General features: G+C 41.5%; 1 protein-coding gene across 1 annotated transcript in view; it reads right to left on the reverse strand.

The window, feature by feature from the left end:
* Positions 1 to 13,182: 13,182 nt before the first annotated feature.
* The window catches only part of ajm1 (apical junction component 1 homolog), a 44,533-nt gene continuing 33,260 nt past the window's right edge, over positions 13,183 to 24,455 (reverse strand). Inside the window, exon 2 of the mRNA XM_046067687.1 lies at positions 13,183 to 16,512. Within this exon, the coding sequence (XP_045923643.1) occupies positions 13,183 to 16,458 (3,276 nt within the window). The 5' untranslated portion in view covers positions 16,459 to 16,512. The remainder of the gene's footprint in view (positions 16,513 to 24,455) is intronic.

Here is a 24,455-nt window from a genome sequence, read left to right on the forward strand (position 1 = left end):
TGAAAAGATAAACCCCAGAAAACAACACAAGTCACGCATAATCAACAACATACCTTCACCCCAAAAAACACTTCCACTCTCATACAAATAACAACTCATCTCCAAGAAAGCAAGACTCTCTGCACTATCTGCTTTCAAGTCTATAAGGCGTAAGGATTATAATACGCTATACTTTAATAAATTTATTTGTATATAGATAATATCATGAATTTCATAGGCTCCTTAATGTTTGTGAAGCACACAAGGATTATAATGCATTATACTTTACTTAATTTAGTTGTTATATAGGAAAGTGTAATATCATGAATCTCATAGGCTCCTTAATTTTTGTGAAGCACACAAGGATTATAATGCATTATACTTTAATTAATTTAGTTGTATATAGGAAAGTGTAATATCATTAATCTCATAGAATTCTTAAATGTTTGTGAAACACATAAGGATTATAATACACTAATACACTATAGTTTAATTTATATAGTTGTATATGTGTAACTGTAATACGAATTTCATAGGGATGCTAAGGGACTGTTTTGCGCCCCCCATTCGCCCCTCCCGAATTAAGCGCATTCATGAGAGAGCGCACGCGCGGGTGGGTGGGTGGGGGGGCGCGGGAGCGCGCAAAGCTGCCGTTTATTTACTACTAATCACACTTATAGATAAATTCTCATCCATCTCGGACTACTCCATTAACTGGAGTAAATCCGTAGTTTTACTTGTAATGTGTGATTTCCAGAGTATATCTACCACTTCGCTAAAGTCTGGGAATATTAAATATCTGGGTGTCAATATTTCCTCCAGGCTGTCAGAACTGACATGGCTAAACTACATGCCACTACTTAAATCATTAGAGGATGACCTTGTGTGATGGACATCATTGCCTATATCACTCATGGAAAGAGTCTCCACAATAAAAATGATTGTACTACCTAAAATCAATTACCTGTTTTCAATGTTACCTACCGAACCCTCTGCTGTCTGGTTTAAATCACTGCACTCAAACATCTCAAAATTTTTGTGGAAAAATAAACCCCCACGAATCAGTTTCAAATCTCTCTCAAAAAGATTGTGGTGTTTTAGAATTAGCAAAGTTTAAATCCATAATTTGTGCCAGTTTTAAGGATAACAAAATGTACTTACCTCCAATTATAATGGACTTTATTAAACTCTCGCTCCTGAAGCTATTATCAAAGATAAACATGTTACTGTTGAAAACAGACTTTAACAAAACAAAAGAAAGAAGGAAAATAAAACAAGTAAAGTTGCTGGAACTGAGGTAAAAATCGATGTCGCGGCACTTCGCGTGTGTAGCTTCAAGCGAAACAAAGACTTCGTTGCGCTGGTCAGAATTCTTAGGGCGTTGCCGGGAGAGGCACGCCGGACGCGTGCCGAAGCGTCCAGAGAGCTCAGTCTCTCTCCCATTCTTAAAGTGGGAGACAGATCTATCTATTAGTCCAGACCAAAACTAATGGATGCAGATATGTTTAAATACCTTTAAAAATGACTACAAGTTCCAATCTCTAGTTGTGGGGTGCCCGTGTTGCAACAACCCTCCAATTATAACTGCACCTTAGTTACCATGGACCTTATCTCCACTCCACCGTACAACACTTCACAAACCATGACATGATTCCAACAATTTAGTGGAGGTTCCATCACCTCAAGAGCAGCGCATGAAACCAACCCTTATCATCCTCAAACAGTAGTTTGCCTTAGTGATCCAGTACATGCAAGAAGCTTCAGGAACCCCCATCAGATCAAAACAGAACAGTAGGGGAGAGCAGGGGCGAAAGTACCATTTTTCAGAAAAACCTGATTTTAAAAGATTATGTTGTAGACAGTGATATATTTTTGCTGTGGTCACTAACTTACAGGTGTGGTCTATCAATTTCAGGTGGTATTATGTACAAATGTACAACAACTTCCGTATAATTTCACTTTAAACATAAGCGGCACATTGTTACTTTTGGCCGCCCCCTGCTGGCTGCCGGGGTTCTTTCCTGCCTGACGCTGGGTGCGTTGCGGCACTGTTGTGGCGTCCTATTTTCACTAACGACTACATTATGTGACAAGCTTATGCACACATACACACATTCACACATAGACACACAGAAACAAGTTTAAGTTGTCCAGGGTTGTTACAGGTAGATCTATTCTTTATGCTTTTCAATAAGTTATATATTTAAATTAATGGTTATTATTCCAGCTCTCATGGCTGTGCTGTGTTGTTTATTTATTTTGCTTGACTGTTTCTGTTAGCTGTTTGTTGCTGCTGTTCGGCAGGTTGTGTCTTTGTTTTTGTTTTGTTTTTGCCCCAAGCCCCCCTCCCCGTTCTCTTGCAGGTGTTGCAGGTGTTGTCTTTTCTCTGTGGTGTCTGTTTGTGTGGTGTTTGTGCCCATTGACAAATCAATAAATAATAAAACAGACAAAGGGGTATATTAAAACTATCTTGTTAAAGTAAAATCTGTCTGGCACAACATGGTACCCAACTCCTCATACTTCATACCAGGCTGCGGGGCAGGACAGGTTTAAAAAAAAGTCACATTCTATATATATATATAAATACATATATAGCTATTCAACAGTTTTATAAATCTATTCTGTCCATTCAGTTAGCGGTCCCACAGTAAAGGGAACCGCTTAATACTCAGCCAAAACAAAGGCTCAGTGTTCTTATCCCTTTTTGCCTTAGAGTCTTTTCCTCACATGACCTACATTCTGTGTGAAAAACACACACACATTCACTGTTGGGCTTTCAGCGCACTTGTATAGACTGTGCCTACACTTGAGGTGGTATCTTGAATGAACTACAGTGCTGAACTTATGAGAGCCTCCACAATCATGCCAGACTGCAAGCAGTCACAAAAGAGGGCTTGATGCCCAGCCAGACGAATGAGGACTGCTCTATTTTACCCTTTCTGCTTTACATTCTTTCACCGTCATGGCCTACATTCTGTCTGAACACACGCACGCACACACACACGCACGCACACACACACACACACACACACACACACACACACACACACAAACACACACACACACACACACACACACACACACACACACACAGCTGTAACAGCCATGCCTAAGGAAGTTAAATGATTTATTGATTGTGAAATCGAAGGCAAAGCATGCAGGGATGTGGTACTGATGGAGGTCAGTGCCCAGAACAGTGACAGGGGGTAATCTCATCCCTAGTCTGAGGCTCCGTTGAGTCCCACTGAGGTCCCTGGAGAAAGAGACTGAAAGAGAATACACAATAGACATGAAAGGGGACAGAAACAGGGCTGGGTAAAAAACAATCCAACTTACTTAGGATTATCTACAGACTTCACTGTTCATAAGTTGTGAAAGAAAATTAGATTTTTTCATTGGTTTCAATTATTTAAGCCAAATAATTTAATTTAAGAAGCCCCAAACCATGATTCCCCTTCCACCATACTTCACAGTTGGGAGAAGGTTTTGATGTTGGTGTGCTGTGCATTTTTTCTCCACACATAGGGTTGTGTGTTCCTTCCAAACAACTCAACTTTCGTTTCATCTGTCCACAGAATATTTTGCCAGTAGTGCTGTGGAACATCCAGGTGCTCTTTTGCAAACTTCAGACTTGCAGCAATGTTTTTTTTGGACAGCAATGGACAAATCATAGAGTCGTCAACAGAGATGTTAGCATGTTCCAGAGATTTCTGTAAGTCTTCAGCTGACACTCTAGGATCCTTCTTAACCTCACTGAGCATTATGCAGTGTGCTCATGCAGTCATCTTTGCAGGACAGCCACTCCTTGGGAGAGTAGTAACAGTGCTGAACTTTCTCCATTTATAGACAATTTGCCTTACCGTGGACTTTTGAACATCAAGGCTTTTAGAGATACTTTTGTAACACATACCAGCTTCGTGCAAGGCAACAGTTCTTAACCTTAGGTCTTCTCAACAAACTGACCCGCAAGGCCAGTGATGTTGTGGGGGTGGAGCTGGACTCTCTGCGGGTGGTGTCAGAGAGGAGAATGCTGTCCAAACTACATGTAATCTTGGACAATGTCTCCCACCCACTTCATGACGTGTTGCTCAAACACAGGAGCACTTTCAGTGCAAGACTCATTCCCCCAAAATGTACCACAAAGCGTCACAGGAAGTCATTCCTGCCTGTGGCCATCAAACTTTATAACTCCTCCCTCTAAGTGTCTGACACATGGATACTGGACTGTAATATTATTATCTATTTTTGTGGAATACAATCTGTTGAATAATTAATGTGCAATATTCTCTGCTGCTATTTATTAATTCCTTTTTTGTTCACCATAATAACTCTTAATAATGTAAATATTGTACATACCCACAATCCTTTCTATTTGTCTTTATATTTTATATTTATACTAGGGCTGACCCCTAATAGTAGCTTATATATATATAATAATAGCTTCAATGGGCGGAGCCTGATTCGATCATGCCATTTTCTCCCAATAAGTTAATATACAGCCTATTACAATATACATTTCAGCGTTTAATGCTGTAAATAAATATGTAAAAAGAATAAAACTTTCAATAAAAGTTTTTGAAGTGTGAATAAATCCTAACCCTAGGTCGTTAGTATGCATGTGTAAGCATAGCGTGTATGTGTGCAGTAGCAGTGGAGGAACACTTGCTGAAGAGACAGAGCCCCAGCTTCACGGTGTTGTTCCAAGTTGTTTGCACCTCGCGGAACTTTCGGATAATTTATCACCATTGATGAACCATATAAAGTGTAGTGGACAACAGTGTGGATTTGTGTATTTTATATTAAATAAATTTGGAGCTACTCCAAATTCCTCTTTTCCTCTCCCAGAGAGGAGCAGGGGGATTAATTATCAACCCTCCACAGACGGCTGAAGAGACCCCAACAGAAGGTGTGAGGAAAGGTTGCTTTCTCTAAATGCTTTTCCTGAGCAGCCTGATCGTAAAACTGGCACCTTTGATTCTACAGCCTGATAACGCGGTGCCTGACTGTTAAACTGACAAAAGGGACATTAACCAGCAATTAGCATTTCCCTGAACACCCTATCAGAACTCCCCTTTAGAGGGGGGCAGGAAACCCTAAACTGCCCCCCCACATATGTAACCGTGGCAACTGACCTTGCTCTGTGTTTCATTACCCCATTTGTCACGCCTAAGTGACAAAATCCAGGACAGCCCCGAACTTTATGTAAACAAAGACTGCAGTTTCCAAAGACTCAAAGCATTAACTGTTTAATTAAATAATCTTTTAGTTACTTGATTACGTTTGCCTCTATTTGAGTAGTAATGTTACCATGTTTGTTACGAGGTCGTGTGGTGTGTGGACAGAGAGGACCCAAATGCAGCACTCTGAGGGAAGGAGGTTTATTGAGGGAAAAAGGGTGAGAGGGACTGGAGTGGAGGGAGAGGAGGACGTCGGGGAAACACTGGCACGGGGAACCAAGGAGCCTGGGGGCCAGGGAGCTGGGGAACACTGGGGCCGAGGTAGCGAGGAACGGTGGGAGGACAGGGAGGACGCCGTGGGGGAGGTCCGAGGAGGAGAGGGCCGGTGGATGAGCCCAGCCGACTGAACGGAGGACGAGGGTGAGTGTACCTGGGAGGGAAACAGACAGAGAGACAGGGTTAGAGATAACAGAGACAAAGCACGGGGAAAAATGTGAGAATAAAACAAGAAACAGGAGAGCCTGAACTCGGGGGTGGCACCAGGTATGGAGCAACGACGATCAAGCGAGGATGGTGTGGAGAACCGGGGTTGAAATACAGGCAGGGATGAGGTTGATTACTGGCAGGTGTGGCAGGCTGACGAGGTGGCTGATGAGATGCAGGTGCAGGTAGTTGGCTGGGCTCAGGAGCAGAGGGAGAGAGAGCACACAGGGGATAACACAGGGAGGGAGGCAGGGAACAGAAAACCAAGGAAAAAGCAGAAAAACTGATAAAAAGGAGAAAAAACCAGGACACTCACCGTCAGCCGGGCTGCCACCACAACAATGTTGTTGCTATCTGTTGTTGATATTATTGCTGAAAAGAATCTAAATAAGTAACCTTTGTAGTGTTTTTATTTTCAGCAAGATTAAGGACACTCCTTCATCTTATGTGTAACCAATGCTTGTTCACAATACTTTCTCACACAATTCCTTTAGAAATGATGATAAAGAAATGTCATACTATACTCGATTAATCGCCAGCTTGAATTTAAGGCTAAGTAACTAAATTCCCCAGTTCCTAAGGAAAGATTGTTCTGGATTAATCTAAGCTTTCCTCATGTAACCTGAGCTCCCCTAAGTGGACGAAATAAGTATTACTTACCATCGTATGTAAATGTCACTCATTTATCATGACCAATAATTTGACAATTGTGTCCCTGTTACCAAACGGTACAACTGTTTGACCATTGATTGTTTGATTGTGGAAAATATTTGATTATAATACACGCAAATAGATTTTCTTTTCTTTTATAGACATTAAAAGTTTAGAAAGGCAGTCCCTCGGGAAACCGGAAACGCCCCCTGGGGGAAACACGCCCCAGACTACAAAAGAGCGGCACACAGCATCGCCCTCTCTCTGCTCCTCTTCGCCTCTTGTCTTCCGCTCTGCTCTCTGGACGCTTCGGCACGCGTCCAGCGTGCCTCTCCCGGCAACGCCCTAAGAATTCCGACCAGCGCAACAAAGTCTTTGTTTCGCTTGAAGCTACACACGTGACGTGCCGCGACATCAATTTTTACCTCAGTTCCAGCAACTTTACTTGTTTTATTTTCTTTCTTTCTTTTGTTTTGTTAAAGTTATCAGTCCGTTAAACAGTCCTACAAGTTACACTGGTCCAATTCAGGAACGACCAAGTTTCCTTTTTAAGCTTTTTCGTCGAGCCAATTTCACCGAGGTCAGACCAAGGCACGTGGTCTCGCCAGCGGCAACGAAGGAAACCTGAAAACAGCCGAATTGCCAGACGGAGGATGGCCAACCTTTGAGGTTTTTCTTCAATCAGACACGGAGAACCCCAGAGAATCCCTAGCAAAAAGCCAGGATCGGGCAGCTAGCGTGGGACCCGTGCAACAGGCCAAAGCAGGACGTCGACAAGCAGTAAGACCCAACAAGCATTATGTGATCAGGGATGTCCCATAATGTTAATATTGTCTTTTTACCTCCTAAACTCATAGCTTACTTTCATTAGTTCTCCTCTGCCGTATGAGTCAAATGCTTCCCACAATCGAACCTCCATTCTCATTGTTTAGCTATTGCTTATTTTCCCTGATGTATTTAACCACCTTTTTATATCACCTTAGTTAGTTAATAAATTCACTGTAACCAAGGAATTGTGTGTGTTGACTATTTCTACGTCCCTGCCAAGAGAATTGACCCTTTAGATATGAGACTGACTGATTGATTTAAGATAATTGAGCAATTATTAACTAACTGATCACTGGTGAATAATTGTATGATTATTAAAAGCTACCTAGAGGTCCGGAGACTCTAGGATAATAACAACTCCGATGGTGCCCTTTTTAAACGAGAGCTTTTTATGGATTAATATATTTTTTAATTGGGTATTAATTCTCATAAATTTATTAAGATTCATAGCTAGTTTAGACATGCTACAAAAGAATATCTTATCGTTTTTAAATAGCCGGCTACTTGAAATAGACGCTACGTGCATGCAGTTGTCGGCAGCAGTAATGCACGTAAAAGTCTGTACAAGACCGGTGAATGACAGGCGAGAAAGAGAGAGAGAAAAGGGTCTTCAAAAAGCCTCAGTTTAGCTGGAAATTTACAAGTTGAATGAAAAGAGACTGCAGCTCTGCAGCTTCTCAAGATTAAAGTGGAGCTACCGTGTGCAACTCTTTTCTTGCTAAAGCCTATTCCAAAGCGCATAATGTAGGCATCTTTATCTTTCCCGCACGGGAATGATTTAGTGATGTCAGAGTATGGAAACATCGTTCGAAACAATTGTCTCATTTCCTCATTTGTGTTATACGATTGATGTCTAGTGTAGAGTACAACCAGTGGACACATATTTCATATTAAGGTGAGGTGAGCTGTGTTTTATTACAGATCTGACTGACCCACAGAGTTGGCCTTTCTGTCATTCAAAGGAAGGACACAGCCTTTGATGTTTTGATAAGAACCCCTGCATAAATACCAAACTTAAAATGTTTATTCTGGGACCATTTCTGGCCACTCTGGCTGCAAAGGTGTCACTTGCAGACGCTTTCCAGGAGGACAAGAGGGTCAAGTAACCACGGAAACCCGGCCTTACTCCTGCAGTCCTGCACACATCAAAGGCAGACACCCCCTTCTCTTGCCCTGGTTCTCTACCACAAGAGTAGTCAGAAGCCATAAAACTGGGACTTTAACATACACCCACACACACAAACACACACTTACAACAAATGCTGCCCACTCCCTGAGCTGCGCTGATGTTGAACTGATCAGAAGGTCCTGGCTGGAGAAGAGGACACAACCTCAAATTTGTGTCTCTCACTATAAACATGTCTTGTTTCATTTCTTTTAGTTAAATCGTCTTTGTTAAGTTAGGGAGTGGCCCTCTCCTCTTCAATTTTGAGCAGCTTATTTACCCTGTTTACAGGTTTAGAAACTATGTTGAAAGCTAAAGAATCATAGGTTAAAGTTAATTTGAAGTGCTCTTAACTTCATCTCCTTGTGCTCATTTATCTTCCTGTTTGTGTTTATTGTTTACCCTGATGCCGTGCTTCAACTACTTTCTTATATTTTCTTATTAAGAACATTTAACAATCAATATTCTCCTGGGAATTGTTTATTCATCTGCTATGATTACAATAAATTGTGTTGTTAAACTGTAACAGTTCAGTTCTTTGCTTAGAAATTAAGAAATATATAACTGTTTATGACATTTAAGAAGTGTTGATGTGTAAAAAGAGATATGATTAAAACACAAGCAAATAAACTTTAATTTAAGAGTAATGTCTAACACACAGGTCCTGAAAATCCCTGTTCTTGCTGTGCTTCTAGGCGTGCGGCTCGACAAGCCCTGCCGAGAGGCCGTGAATGAAACTGACCGGACCGCCAGCCGTGGGCCTTTTTGAGCAACAGGAAACAACAATGCAACAAACTCGACATTGTGTGATCAAGCATGATGTCCTTTAGCTCTGAAACCCATAGCCTAATTATAAACTTAGTTATTGCCGTAGAACCTGCGTCCATTTGTTTCCTGTATTTCCTCAGATTCATATTCTTTTCACAATAGCCAAACTGCATTTACATCGAACCCTATTAATTTTGTTCTGTCTTCCGTTTATTGCATTCTTGTTGTTGCTTAATCATTGTTGTTTATTTACTTTATATCCCTATATACTCTCACTTGTGTTCACTATAGTTGGTTTATAAATATCCACTTTGATCCCAGAAATGTGAGTGTACTGCTTTAATAGGTAATCCTGGTCAATGCACAGAGAACTTCCTCTCAGATTGAGACTGATTAAACTGACTGATGAAAACTGATTTAACAATTAATAACTAACTGATCATTAGTAACTAATTGTTGTAATTATTAAGCTATACCCAAAGAATCCTAAAAGCCTGTGGTGGACAGTGATTTTTAGGCATTGCCCCTTTTGAAAGATTGTTTATGATATTAATATTTCCCAATATTATTATTCACAAAGTGTAGGTTCACTACACTAGTCACTGTGTGGAGGACCCAGAGCACCTCCCTTCTTAGTGTTGGCTCTGATCCAAAACACATACATGCACACTCAAAAGGGAAGAAAAAGGTGATGTCTGTAAATAAAGCATTCTGATGTACTCCCAGAAGAAAATAAAGTTATTTCCAACTGTTCCTCAGTGTTATTGTGTCTGGCTAAAGCTTCAAAGATGTGATGGCTGCAACATTGCAATTACTGAAATTACTATTCAGTGTTTCCCCTAGGATGGAGCAGCAGAGGGGAAGCAAACTTATTTTATTCTGCGCTTGCAAAGTGGGCCCTGCTTTATCAATACAGCATGTATGTAAACTTATTAGTAACAAATAAATAAATATGCAACTCCACATAATCCCACCGTTCTTTCTTTGTAATGTCTATCAAGATGCATGTGTACAGGCACAGAGCTGTCACCTGACTGCTAATCTTTTCCTCCACTAACTTTCACCATCACTTTCTGTCGCTCTCTCTCTCACATTCGCTCGCTCACACACAAGGCACTGTAACAGCACCTGTCATGTCTAAAGCGTTGTGGGAGCATTTCAATGAGCATTACAGGTAGCGTTACATCGACACAGAACAATTAAGACCTGTTTAAAATTATTTAAGACCTAGAACACAATACTTCATCGAATTTAAGACTTTTTGAGGACTAAAATTTTGATTTTGATATTTTGACTTTTTTTTTTTAGACTTTTTGAGACTTTTTAAGACCCCACTGCATGAGAATAGCAAAATTGGTGTGTGATTTTTATAGGGCAGGGCAGCCCTAACCAACACCTTGATTGGACTCCAGGTTGGCTGACTCCTCACTCCAATTAGTTTTTGGGGAAGTCATTAGCCTAGGGGTTCACATACAGTATCTCACAAAAGTGAGTACACCCCTCACATTTTTGTAAATATTTGATTATATCTTTTCATGTGAAAACACTGAAGAAATGACACTTTGCTACAATGTAGTGAGTGTACAGCTTGTATAACAGTGTAAATTTACTGTCCCCTCAAAATAAAACATCACACAGCCATTAATCTCTAAACTGCTGGCAACAAAGTGAGTACACCCCTAAGTAAAAATATCCTAACTGGGATATCACTAACTTATTCCGGAGGATTATTATATCCAGCCTTCTTCAGGGTAAAGTTAAACACATTTGGATTTGGGGTGTAATAAACATTTAAGCCTCTGTAGAGTCAATAGCGAGGCTTTAGATTTTTTGTCTTGACAAATTATGCTGAAACACCTTACTTAAAGTTAAAATTACTTTAACTTCTATCATTTATTAAATCACACATGTAATAAACCTAATGCTTGTACATTTTAATAATCATTCAAAGTCAAGAGGTGGTTTGCAGGAACAACTTGGTAACAGAATGGTTACCAAGTATTGCATTAAACTGTGCTGTGTTGCATGTCATGCCCTCTGTCCATTAAAAAACTGCAGTAGATCTCTCAACACCATGATATTGTCCACTCCTTTGAAGAAATATGATGGACTTGACTGCTTGGACAGACACAGTGTTGTTGTACTTCACCTAAGGAACAGGCAGACAGCCTCAACCAGAGTTCCCATTTCATTTATTAGATATGGTTTATAAATAGACACACTCATATGACACATATGTTGAATGTATAAAAAATACAAGATAACAGGATTATCTGAACATTTTAGTGAGGTCTCTTCTTCATTGTCTTTGACATGTTTTTAAACTTGAATGACTGACAAAAATGGAAAATTCTTTATTTTTTACACAGCATAGTAGTTTTCACTTTCACAAGACCATTCATCAAGCAAGTTGCTATCATCAACATCATGTTAAAATGAGATCACAGCATAGAAAACAGTCACATGCAGCCAGCAACTTTTCAGCCAAACAAGTATAACTCAGTGAAACAGAGTTTCAAATATATAAATGTGATTCAAGTTCCACTGTTCATTCTTACAAACTTTAAGGAAAGCTGATGTCACAGGGAAAAGGTTTGTATGGAAAACAATGATTGACTGGGAGAAAACATCTTATTCAACCTTTACTGAGGACCGATTGATGAATGCTCCTTCACGTCTTTAAGATATGTTGAGTCAGTTGTTAAATGGAGTCAGTCAAACAATTTTTAAGTACTTCGGATATTAGCATTGTATTTCAAACATACATAATGTTCCAGTGAGACTAGGTTTGTAAGTTTCAAATCATCATCAATATGCTGGCAGGAAATTTGGGATTTAGGACACTACAAAAACAAAATCAAGAAATGTACTGTATCTGGAGAAATGATGCAACATAGCTAAGTTGCATTGATTCTTTCTAAAACCTCTGCAACCAATGAGCAATACAATGGTTCTGTTCTGCTAAAATCAAAACAGACAATATAAATCACACATGTAATAAACCTAGTGCAGCACAAATACACAACTAATGTCTTCTTCAAGCATTTATGTACCATATAGCTACTGTGCCAAATCTGGCTCACCTTGTTCTAAGGACAATCAATCCTGCTGCTAATTCATACATTTTTATTTTTAAACATATCTAAAAATACAACTTTTCAACTTAAGTGTTATAGGAAATTGCATGATTTCTTGGTATTATAGCAAGTTTTGTTTTTGTAGAAGGTAACTCTCACTATTCACAGTGTTTAAAACTTAACCAGGCCAACAGGCCAACATCTACTGCGTGGCTAGTAACTGGCACCATTTCAACATCAATTGTTGCTTTCAAGTCCAGTAGTGCTCCAGCAATTCTGCAGAGCAGAATTAAAGAACTTCTGAATTTAGCCTTTCTCCAAAGTAGACTTGAAGAGGAAAACATTAACGATAAGTACATCCACGTCAACTATATCCTTCCTACATAAGAAACAATAAATGTTGTGCTTGTTTTTCTGTAGATGTTTCAAGTAGCACAACTTTTTCAGTTTTCATTATTTTTCCTGTCGAGGATTTTTGTTGCCACCACATATTTCAATAATTTATCTCAATAATAATATAAACTTTCTTTACAGATGTGTATAATATGATATAATATAATATAAACAACTTAACTTGTGGTACTTAACTCAAGAAGCAACTTTGCATAGAAAGTATTCAAGTAGCTAAGAAAATAATGTTTAATATTTTCTGCCTGATATACCATTAAAATTAGATGTACTCACTAGTTTTCAAAAAACATAACAGTTGTTGCTGATAATTACAAAAAAAACTACAAAAAATCTAATACCAGAATATCAGTTTATCAGAATGTTTGAATGTTTTATAACAGTAAATGACCAGAATACAGATAAATGGCTCGGGGTGGATAAAAAGTATGTACTTGTTAAAAAGATTAAAATAAATAATGCACTGTACTCATTCTGCACCTGACAGGAATATTCTGAAAAAGAATAATACTGGCCAAGCGTTATTCTTATTATATATTTTTAACAAAATACTTATCTACAAATGTTTGTAATTGGATTGATATATAAATATGTGTAACAATATATATGTATTTCTATACATATATATTTACAACAAAAGGTGCACTTAAATAATGTCATCAAGGAGATGCGGGGTGCCTACCCAGTCCAACGTCCTGGGCTCGGAGGCAGCCATAATCATGCACATAAACTGTTTACCGGTCCTCTTATCAATAGGATAAATAGTTGTAGGTATGAACCTTCTGTTACTTTCCACAAACTCACAGAGCTGCTGATACACCTGTGGGTATTCATGGCGTAGGAAAACCCCTCGAATCCTTAACTCCCGTTGTATATTAATAAAACAGATTTCCCTGGCCTTCCTGCCTTCCTCTCCCTCTTTGTCGATATCTGCTGTTCCCGGGGGTGGTGTGAGGATCAGCGTTTCCATGTCACTCTCTTTCTTGTGAACCTTTCTCTCAGGGCTGAAGGAAGCGAGTGCTACCTTTGCATATTTTCTAACAGTTGGAGCTTGGTTCCTTGGTGATGGCCCATCAGGCAATTGCTCACCAACAGCAATGGATACATTCAAGATGAAACATTCGTTTGGGTCGTACTCTTTACCAGCTTCCTGCAGCTCTTTACAGTACTCCCCCAGATTGTCCTTGAAGCTTTCAAGCTCTCTGAGGGACAGGTATGTCGGAGACATAAGTAGACTATCCAAGCCATACTGCAGGAAGTTACTGGATGATGCAGGGTTTGGAAAACCAAGGAAGAGAACTCCTCTACCTCGAGAAAGGTAGCCAACTTTGGCAATACGGGAGAAGGCTTTGTGGACTTCAACAGTCTCCCGGCAGTGTTTGATGATGTGCCGGCATGTACTGCCAATTCTTCCATAAAGGCAGCTTTCTTTATGAATGTCCCAGTCCTCCCTGCGACAGTTACGGGAGCAGTAGTAGGTGTAGCAGCTGTGGCAGGATTTAAAATATAGGCAAGCATTGAACAGGGTCTCTGTCCTCCGGCATTTGTTGTTAGAGCACATCATTGTATCATCCTCATCTGGGCTCTGATCTGGGGAGCACTCATCTGCACTCTTCATTGCATCACTGGCCCCGTCCATGTCTCGAAAAGCATCAGGATTCATTCTTATTGAGGTTGGCTGCTTGTCAAGAGGAGCTGGTTCCTCTATACCTGCCTTTGAGCTCTTTCTGGACAGAGATACTGCTTCTTCCTCATCAATTAACTTCTTTAGTTGATCCAGAATGTCCTCACTTGCCCTTCTACTGGGTGGCTTGTAATCAGTGACAAGATCTGCCAGAAGCTCATCAAGTTGTTCAAGGCTTTGCTGTAATGAAGAGTTGTCACGTGTCTTCTCTTTGGTTGAGCTGCGAAAGTCATGTTGAGACAGTTCTTGACCCTCAGTGCTTCTGGTGTCAAGAATGTCCCAACTGGCAGAACGTCCTTCAGCCTTATTAAGTTTTCCTGGTCGAATGTCATTATCAGTGATTGTTATCTCAGGTGTGACAAACCAGAGTTTACTAGTAGTGCTCTTTGATGTCTCTGTTGGGCTTTTGTCAATTAATGAGTTATCAGACATTGATAAGGCTGCATAGCGTCTTGGTGAGCTGGAGAGATTGACTACCACTGGTTGTGGTTTGTCACCTGTGGCTGCTGCAGGCTTCCTGGACTCAAGAAGATCATCATAGCTCTGACCCCGCTGTACAGGTAGAGGTTGTTCCTTCTCTACACGAGAGTTAAGAATATTGTCCCAGGACCTTGAGTAAGATTTGGAATCTGTGCCAATTCTTTGAAGTTCTACACATGGGTTGGCATACCAGGGTGTAAACACAGGCTCTTGACGAACTCTGGTTGGAGTGACTTGAGATACATATGAGGCAGGATTGGTGGAATAACCAGATGCGTCTGAGCCATACCAGTCATCTGTTTGTGCCTGAATGACTTTAGCATGTCTTCGACCCTCTGTGTAATACGCCCTTGCTGGGATATGATGCTCTGGTGGCATTGCATACATGTCGCTGGAATAATAAAACCTTGGCGGAGCAGTCTGTATTTGATAATACCTTGGATCATCCCCATAACATATTCTTGTTGGAGGTGTCTGTATAATGTATGGCCCTGGTTCATTTGCTGCATATGGTTTGGGATACCCTGCCTGTACAGAGTATGGATATGTCTCCATCTCGGAATAAGAGGGTCTTGTAGCTACAGCATGCACCATTCGAGTCCTTGGATCTTGCACATATTGCACTTTTGGAGTATATGTTTGTCCTGGTGTATAACGTTCATCATGAAAGAAAGAACTTGGTTGAGGAGGAGCAGTAGTAACATATCTCCCTGGATCATCTGCATAAAAGAACTTGGTTGGCACATTAGGACTGGAATGAGCTCTTCGTTCCCTACCATAGTAATCACTTGATGGCATTCTTTGCAAGGGAATCTCCATTGGTTGTAAATAACTATTTGGCATGCTGCGGGAATATTGATAAGCTTGCCTACTCTCTGTACCTAATGAATCAGTCGGAGTTGGTGTTCTAGAGTAGGAGAAATGACGTGGCACAGTCAGACTCCTAGTCCCCCCACTGTGGTGCCTCTGCCAGGGTATGTCCACTTGAGGTGTAGCCTGTTTCCGTCCCGAATGATGTAATGCAGCGTTATCGGGTTTGATGTCCACCCGACACCTGACATGAGGACTAGTTGCTGGTTTATCCAGCCCTCCATCCTCAAAATTATCAGCAGCGTAGTTAGGTGAATATTTTGTGTTGTCACTCATTTGAGGCTGCAACTTAATGGGATGGACTTCATGCATATGAGCCCTAGTGGCTGCATAGGAAGACTCCCTACGCGGTGATACTTCTGGTCTCCAGTGAGAGTCTTTTGGAGCCCTTTGGGACTCCCTGCCCTTTCTTCCCGAAGATGAAGATCCTTCAAAAGACACAGGAGTGAGACTGGTCTGGACCCGAGGGGCACTTTTTGACCTGGTCCTTCTTTTTTGTTCAGGGACAACTACCTCACTGGCCATTTCTGCAGCCATTGGTTGAGGAGTTAACCTATGGCTGAAAATGTCTGGAGCAGAAAAGCGGTATCTCTGTTGTCGGCCCAAGGCATTCCAGGCAACATCTGGATTGGCTGCATGCCTATCAGCCTTCCTGTATGGAGACTCCATTGAGTATTTGTGTGATTTGGGGTACTCCAATGACTTATAGTCAAAGGTACGGCAGTGCCTCTTATTGACTTTGCTCTTACTGTCATCCACTGTGCTGTAATTTATATAATCACATTGTTTGGAGGGTTGCAACGACTTGTAGTGTGAAGAAATTGGGACCACTTTTATATTTCGATGCACAGTTGATACCAGTATGTCAGGCGGGTCTGTGCGTGTCATCTTAAAGGGACTCCTCTAGTTTTCTCCATCAAGTTGCTTTAATTTTGATGTTGCCTGGAGAGATAAACAAAGAATTTCAGTCAGTGACATTTAATGTAAGTAATGTATGTATGTATGTAATGACATGTAATCTGTTTTCACCTAAACTGACCCACACTAAACGCACCCACAGCTTCACAGCTTCTTCACTTACAAAAACAAAGAATACTCATGGGTTTTGAAAGAATGAAACTATTCTGAGATCCATCTCATATTTCTCAAATGGCTTTCTCTGTAACAAGACATTCCTTTGAAGGCTAAAATAAGTTCCTCTGATGAGTTTTGACTTCATGCTGTCTTCAATGACGGCAATGGCATCAAAAGTATGGCCAAATATAAATACATGAGTCTAAATCTGTACAAAAGGCATCCAAGCAGTACAGTATTACTGATCTTGAGAGTGCTCAAGTGTCTCTTGAGACTGCCACAAGTCAACATTACCTGTGTAGCCTGATGTCAACGTACTAATTGGCCTACAGGTCTGCAACTTCACAGTGAAAATCAGTGAGTTTTTGACCAAGCGTTATAGAGCAGTATGTTTGAGAGCTCATGTTGTTTGTATCACATGTAAGAGCATGTGGCAATGCACTACGGTTTTGCACTGTTCCACTATTAGGCAGTTGTTTGTGGTAGTGCAGCCAGACCGATAGCAACGCCAGCAAAGGCAGGAAAGAAGAAGTGGAGAAGACAGATAGCAAGCAAGTATGAACATAAACAATGCAGGATTACACACAATGCATTTTGGTGAGAAACACTGAATGATGTCAGAACCTCTGCTCCATGTGTCTCCAAATATGCTGCTGCTAAGCCAAGAGTCTTTCTGTTGGGGCCAGAGGAGGGCATTGAGACCATCAGAATTCACAAGTTTCTGATATTTAAGTCAAAGTCCAGTTACGAGTATTTTTTTCATTTTGTCAAGTCTTAGCCCAAATTAAAGTCAAGGCCCAAATTCTTGACTTGAGTCTAACTCAGTCTATGTTCTATATAATGACGAGTATCCCTGTTTCCCTGACTCTTAAGTATGGCTACAGACAAGACTGAAAGCACAGCATTCACAGACGCAAACACAAATACACACGTTTGTACTTCTATACATGTGATATGTGATATGTGATAGTGAAGCTTAAATCTTTATAATAACCTCATAACTGTAGGTTTTGTTAGTAAGGTGCATGTTAACTTTTCAATTCATGTTAACTATGATCTGCGATGGACTGGCGACCTGTCTAGGGTGTACCCCGCCTCTCGCCTGATGTCAGCTGGGATTGGCTCCAGCCCCTCGCGACCCTTTACGCAGGATAAGCGGTTGACGATGGATGGATGGATGGATGGATGGATGGATGGATCTTTTAGTACAACGCAGAAAAAGGCATTGTTTGGATACCAAAATGCTTCAGTTAACTTTAGTCAAAGCTCTTAGACTCAAAACACAGACAGCACCCAAAAACAAGTTCACGGCTGGTTAGATGTACACAGTGCAGTAGATACGATTCGCTTCTATCCTGATTGACAGGTCACCGTGGTTGCAACTTGACAAGAAGACAACATATAAAACAGGGCTTGTTGAAAAGGCTAAGTGGGGTTGAACCTGATCACAACATGGAGAGGAGACTGTAAAATATAAAATATATAGAGTGTGATAGGCTGGGATCACTTATTATCCCCACCTGTAACCTCAACTGGCATCTCTATCCATCCATCCATCGTCAACTGCTTATCCTGCGTACAGGGTCGCGGGGGGCTGGAGCCAATCCCAGCTGTCATCGGGCGAAAGGCAGGGTACAACCTGGACAGGCCGCCAATTTCCACTAGAATCATTTAAAGTTTTTTTTAGAGTAAGATTTTTTTAACATTTGTGATGGCAATTCGAGTTTTCAAATAGACAGCTTAGGCAAACACTTGTCTTTCTGTGAATTTTATTCAAGTCTTCTGCAGAAGGAACTCACTGGGACACACATGCATCAGAGTATCATCCGAGTGACCATCCTGAGTTTCTCAGCACATGCAGCTTTTATCACATATTGTCACACTTTGTAAAATCCAGGGATGTCTTTATAATAACTGAGAACCTGAGGAATCTGTGATTTAATCAAACCTTATTGAAGAGCAGACTCAAATGAACCCAACATGTGCTCTTGTTGTGTCAATGTCACACTTAACATTTTTGTAAATAGCTCAGCATGACTAAGCCAGGAAGTGTAAAATAAACTAAATGTTACTCTTTAATTTCAATAGTAATAGTTGTAGCAATAGTAAGAGTGATGGAGATGTCCACTCTAATCTGTTGAAGATTATATATATTTTTGGTCATGTTGGTCATGAATCACCATAAGTCATTAAATTAAAAGCAATTATGTTAATAACAAGTATAAAATAATGATTTGAACACTATCTATTAAAAAGTGTACAGTAAATCTGAGACTGCTGTGCCAATGTCGCCATCTCACAAAAGACCATATAGTAAATAGTATAGTAAAAGTACCAGTTGAAGACTGTGTGATAAGCGATACTGACATTTAAAATGAGTGATCACAGACATGTTTAGAGGAGATAGAAAGTTGTTTTCTTAATGACTGTGTCTGAGTAGGTTATTTCACCTTTTACCAAAAGCTTTATTTTCCTTATCCACACAAATGTAAGTTGGTGTTTTCATATTTATCCACTCTGGACTATTTATACTAAAAAAACCATCTTAGAGTGGACAGTAGCCCAAAGCAAATTCAACTGGCTTGCATAGGAACTAGTATTCCTGTAGGGACTGTTTATCTACACGGTGGGGAAGATCCACTCACATTTGCTTACACTGCTGATGCTGTAAGTGAAATACACCAAACATTTATTAATTCTGTTTTGTTTTACATGCTTCTTGCCAGACCAGTTGGAGTGTATGTACTACTTGGGGTCCAGTTGGTATAATTTCCTAACTCTGAAATGTTTTTTTGATGTTCTTGATGTTATTTTGTAGTCATGAAGAACAAATGTTTCAAGCTTTCTATGCATTAAATTGGTTTATACTGAAAAATCTCTTGTCAGAATGATTTCAACAGACACTCCTGGAATAAGTGCTAGTTACACTTTCAGTAATAGTGTCTCCAGAATATCCTTCACAGTTTTAAAAAGACAAAAGGTGACAATTCCATTTTCCTGTAATTATAGAGTCAAACCAATAAAAAAAACACTGTTGTTCAAAATGTTAAAAATAACATCGAATTTTATTTGAGGATGGCCTGTGATCATTTCTCCAATCAGTAGCAGGGTAATGGCTCAAACTGTTCCCTTTTTCAAGAGATAGTGAATGACTATCCAGTAATGGATGTCACTTCTACAGTGGACTTGTAGCAGTGTTACTTTCGGTCAATGAGCATAGTGAACACTGTTTTCATGGTGCATTGTGGGAATTTCTATAACACTGAAATATCAGTGCACTATTGGCATTGAACACCCTAGAAAAAGAGTGTCAGAGTTAATTCATACTGATATATTTACATTTACACATCTTATGTGTACCATTTTTTGCTATTCTATATTGTAATTTTGACTGTGCATGGTCTCCCACTCTGCAAACCTAGCTAACTAAAGCAGAGGGTAACCAGGGGTTAAACTGGGAGTTTTAAGGAGGGCAGCTCAGTTCCCAAGCCATATATGTGCCAACTTGAAGAGAGTAGGGAGATGGGGAATTGGAGTGTCGCAAGAGCAGATAAAGTTACAGTTGTTTTCTTGCTGCCTACTATGAAAATTATATGGAGTCAGTCTCAATATTAATGAATGAATGCACACAGAAGGATTCTGAAAATGTATTTCTGATGCATGCACAATTTTTCTTGTTTTTACATAAACTAAATTTAAATCCACACATATATGTATTTAAAAGTATTTGCAATTTTCAGCAAAAATATATTTGGATGTTGTTACATTTTATGTACAAACTGTCAAACATACATTATATACTTCATTGCAATTGTGTGGGTTTTTTGAGACTCCCCTGCCATGGCTCAATTATAAAAATGCATGCATGCAGGGAATTATCTGCAGCCAATCAGATGGCTCCTTCCACTTCAGCCAATCACGTAGGCGTAGATTTGAGGGTTTTTGACTAATGAATCATCAATCACCGTCATCATGGCATGGCACACACACTACCTCCTTGCGCCCCCCTGAGAGTCAGCGTTTCCATGCATGCTACCTCCTGCTTACCGCTTCAACTACACTCCTCCTATTCACTCTGTTCCTTGGCTTCCCTCTCACACCTGCTCCTCTGCCTGTCGGCATAGATGTTGAAGCTGCAGCAAACATATCTGTGATTGCTGCACATTTGACAGCATCTGCATCTAGATTCTTCATTTTTTCTGGCCCACAACTTCTCAGCACCCGCTCCATTTTCACATTTTCACCCACATTGAGCTTCAGAAACCACGTCATGGACACTATGTCCACGTTTTATACAGTCTATGGTATAAAAGCACCGTCTACTGACCAATCAATTCTTTTCACACTGCTGGGGTTGCAGCTGAAAGAATAAAGCTGAAATTATCCCTCTGCTGCCAGTAGACTGCCATGTCTGCAATTGGTCATATGCTGCAAACACCGCCCCAGTTATGTGAACGCACTAATGGCTAGATTGGGAAAACGTGGGCTAATTTAGATTAGAACCTTTGATTTGATTGCAATATCCTAGGTAACTTGCTTCATAGTACAGGCCTCAGCCTGAACTATTCTGATGGACGTGACCTAATAAATTACAAACTCTAACTAACTAATAACGTTGCACTGTACACTGATAGAAAGGTATCGCAATACCGCCTTCTATTGATAAAAATACTTTAATGACACCAAAAAAACAAACCATTCAGAAGCCAAAAATTCTTGCAAAACACTTTAAACTCTTTGAAAAAATTGTGTTTTTGCATCAATACAGTACACACAAGTGTCTTTGAGTAAGCACACGAAGCAGCAACTAAGTACTAATAGTAAAAATGCAGTTGTGACCTTATAGTAAAAAATAGTAAAAAAAACACTTGTGACCTTGTGTTTTCTGTGTGTCGGGCATAGCAGTTTGCAATAAAGTTTTGTCATGCATGTAGTACAATAAAACTCACATACACACTGGTGCCCAAATGTGTAAAGCATGGATGTGTGTTTTACATGAATTGAGTTTATTTTGAAAGGGACACCCAATGCAGACACTCACTCTTTGACTGTGTTATCTGCCAGCATGTGGTCCTATAGCTCTCTGAGTGTGATGCAGTTATTTGCAATGACCATATATACAATATGGATCTCCAGCTCTGTGGTGAACAATCAACCTGGTCCACCAGATACTGGTTTTGTTGCAATTCTGTAAAAACATTTGATTGGTTTTACAGTAGCGACATATCCTTGTCATTACAGTGCATATTACTGAACCAGAACCAGTGCTTTACAGCACCCACAGTTACTTACCGCTTGTTAGTGTAATCTGTTGCCCAGCCTCCCTCAAACACATTCCATGGTTGACCTGGTCAACCATAGTCAGGGGGTTCCCCTTCGAGGGAACTCAAACGACACGGTCTGAACGTGAATGAAATCACTCCAATCCTATTGGTTTGTTGCTAGAACGGTAAGGTGTGACGGAATAACCGGAGGAGTATAAAGCACCTGTACACACTCATCATTAGCTTTTTTCTATTCAGCAGGCACTCTGTATGTTGTTTGAAGAAAGCTCCAGTCCTACAAGCAGTGTGTCTTACCTGAAGAAGAAGTCTACCAGCATGTCCGGCAACCAGATGTACAGAAGGTGTGTGTTTTTCCTTGCCCTCGGTACATCACGGATGGAGATTCTCATGAGATGTGTGTCTCATGTTTGGGGATGGAGCACGCCCGGGCAGCTCTCGAGGGGGCTGCCTGCGCCCGTTGCGAAGCCTTTTCCGTGCGGGTACTGAGGTACAGCATGGCTCTCTTTTCTGAGGATGGCCGGATGTGTTCTCCCCGTGGCGCGGGCCCTGAGGCCGCTGAGGCGGCCCGGCGGCTTCACTCACGGGGTTCACAGCGTGATCTGTCGGAGGATTTCGGGACGGCTGAGGCTTTTTCCCGACCTTCATCCGCTGGCTCCGACGCTTCCTTTCCTCGTTCGGGAGCCCGTTTCTTGGCTTCTCCCGCTCGCGGTTTGGATCCGGAGACGCTGCAGCAATCCGACTCCGAGGAGGCGGACGTGCTCAGCGTAGTGGACGATGACTTCCGGGTGTTGGGGCGGCGTCATCAGGTGGCGCCCAACTATGACGAGCTGCTGGAGGTGGTGACTAGAGCCGTTGCTAAGCTCAACATCAACTGGCCACAGGAGGAGCAGACACCACAGGCTAGTGGTAAGCTTGATGAAAGGTTTCTTAAGCACCACGCGCCACCTCCACGCCGGTCTCTGCCATTCTTTCCTGATTTACATGATGAATTGAGTAAATCATGGGGCAGACCCTTCTCTACACGATTTTCCACACCCCGATCACTGAACTACAGTAATATGATGGGGGTTAGGGGCCGTGGTTATGGGAGGATGCCTCGGGTGGAGGATGCGCTTGCGAGCTATCTCTCCCCTCGACTTGCGTCCTCCCTGGAGAAGCCGGCGTTACCCTCCAAGCCATGTCGCACCACATCTACGCTCGTGGGGAAGGCGTACATGGCAGCGGGCCAGGCAGGTGCGAGCTTGCACACCATGGCGGTGCTTCAAGCCTACCAAGCCGACCTGCTCCAGGAGATGGTTCAGAGGGGGGGTCCCTCTGAGGAAGATCCGGCGGAGCTTCGCAGAACCACGGAGCGTTAAGACGCAGGGCGAAGCGTTCCACCAGTACCTCCCTCGCCGGTCTGGACCCAAGGCAGCTGAGGCTGCCAGGCGTAGGTCCCTTCCCTCTGCGAGCTCCTACCGAGAGTGTCGCTTCTCGGGGGCCCCCCCGAAGAGCTGGGGCACCGAGACGGCGCTCTCAACCTCAGCCTTCTGAGAGACGCGATCTGAGGACCATCATCCAGTCCCAATGGAGCTCAGGGAAGAGGTCCTGAAGACCGGGGTAGGGGAGTCTTTCTCCCCCCACCCCCCCCGGAGGCCGACCGAGGTCCCCTCCGCCGTGACAACGGGTGATGTTATCCCGCCGTTTACACGTTCGGGACGCACCTGCCACCATACCGCTGCTAGAGGAGGGAATTCGATGTAGATGCATTTCTCAATACTTGTTTGTGTTAACGGCACCATAAACAGGTCTAGCTCCGACTTGACGCACTCTTGTGACAGGCTATGTACCAGCGACATTCTCATTAGAAAATGTCTCTTATCTTCTGACGTTTTGTCGACTTGCTTCTCCTTGATTGTTTATTTTTTCTACTCTTAGTATGGGTCTTCTTATTTGTTGTTCGGCTACGCCTCTTTGGTGGGGAACTCCCTCTTTTCCCAGGAGGTTGTTTTATTGGTCGGGGGGCCACGGGCTCTATACCCGACCCCTCTTGACGCCTGTTCATGACGTTAGTAATAACGTAGCTATGTTTTTAGCGGCTGTCTTTAAATGAGGGGCAACAAATGTAAATCCTTTCTTGAATAAGGGGAATGCTAATCTAAACAAACCCCTAAAGATACCCCCTAACCCTGCACCATATTGAGCACCGAGCCCGCTGTATCCTGGTAAATCACCACCCGCTTGGGCTGTATAAGATGCAACGTACTTGTCCGCATTGTGAGCATATGGATGGTACATGTTTGCTCCTTGTCTAATACTGATATTTTACGGGTCGAAAGTGTAGCTTTATTATCACTTTGCCGTACGTAAAAGGGATATGTTGATTCTTATCTGTCTTGAGAGAAATCTCGATACTATCAATGTGTGTTTTGCAGAGCCTCAGATAGTGTGGTCTGTCATAAGTATTTGTGATCATATGGTTGTTTGGCCCCGATATATGTACTATTCTTAAAAGAGGGACGTAACTATCCCCTACCGTTTGATGAT

Source organism: Micropterus dolomieu, linkage group LG13 (genome assembly GCF_021292245.1).
Source record: "Micropterus dolomieu isolate WLL.071019.BEF.003 ecotype Adirondacks linkage group LG13, ASM2129224v1, whole genome shotgun sequence".
Classification (NCBI taxonomy): domain Eukaryota; kingdom Metazoa; phylum Chordata; class Actinopteri; order Centrarchiformes; family Centrarchidae; genus Micropterus; species Micropterus dolomieu.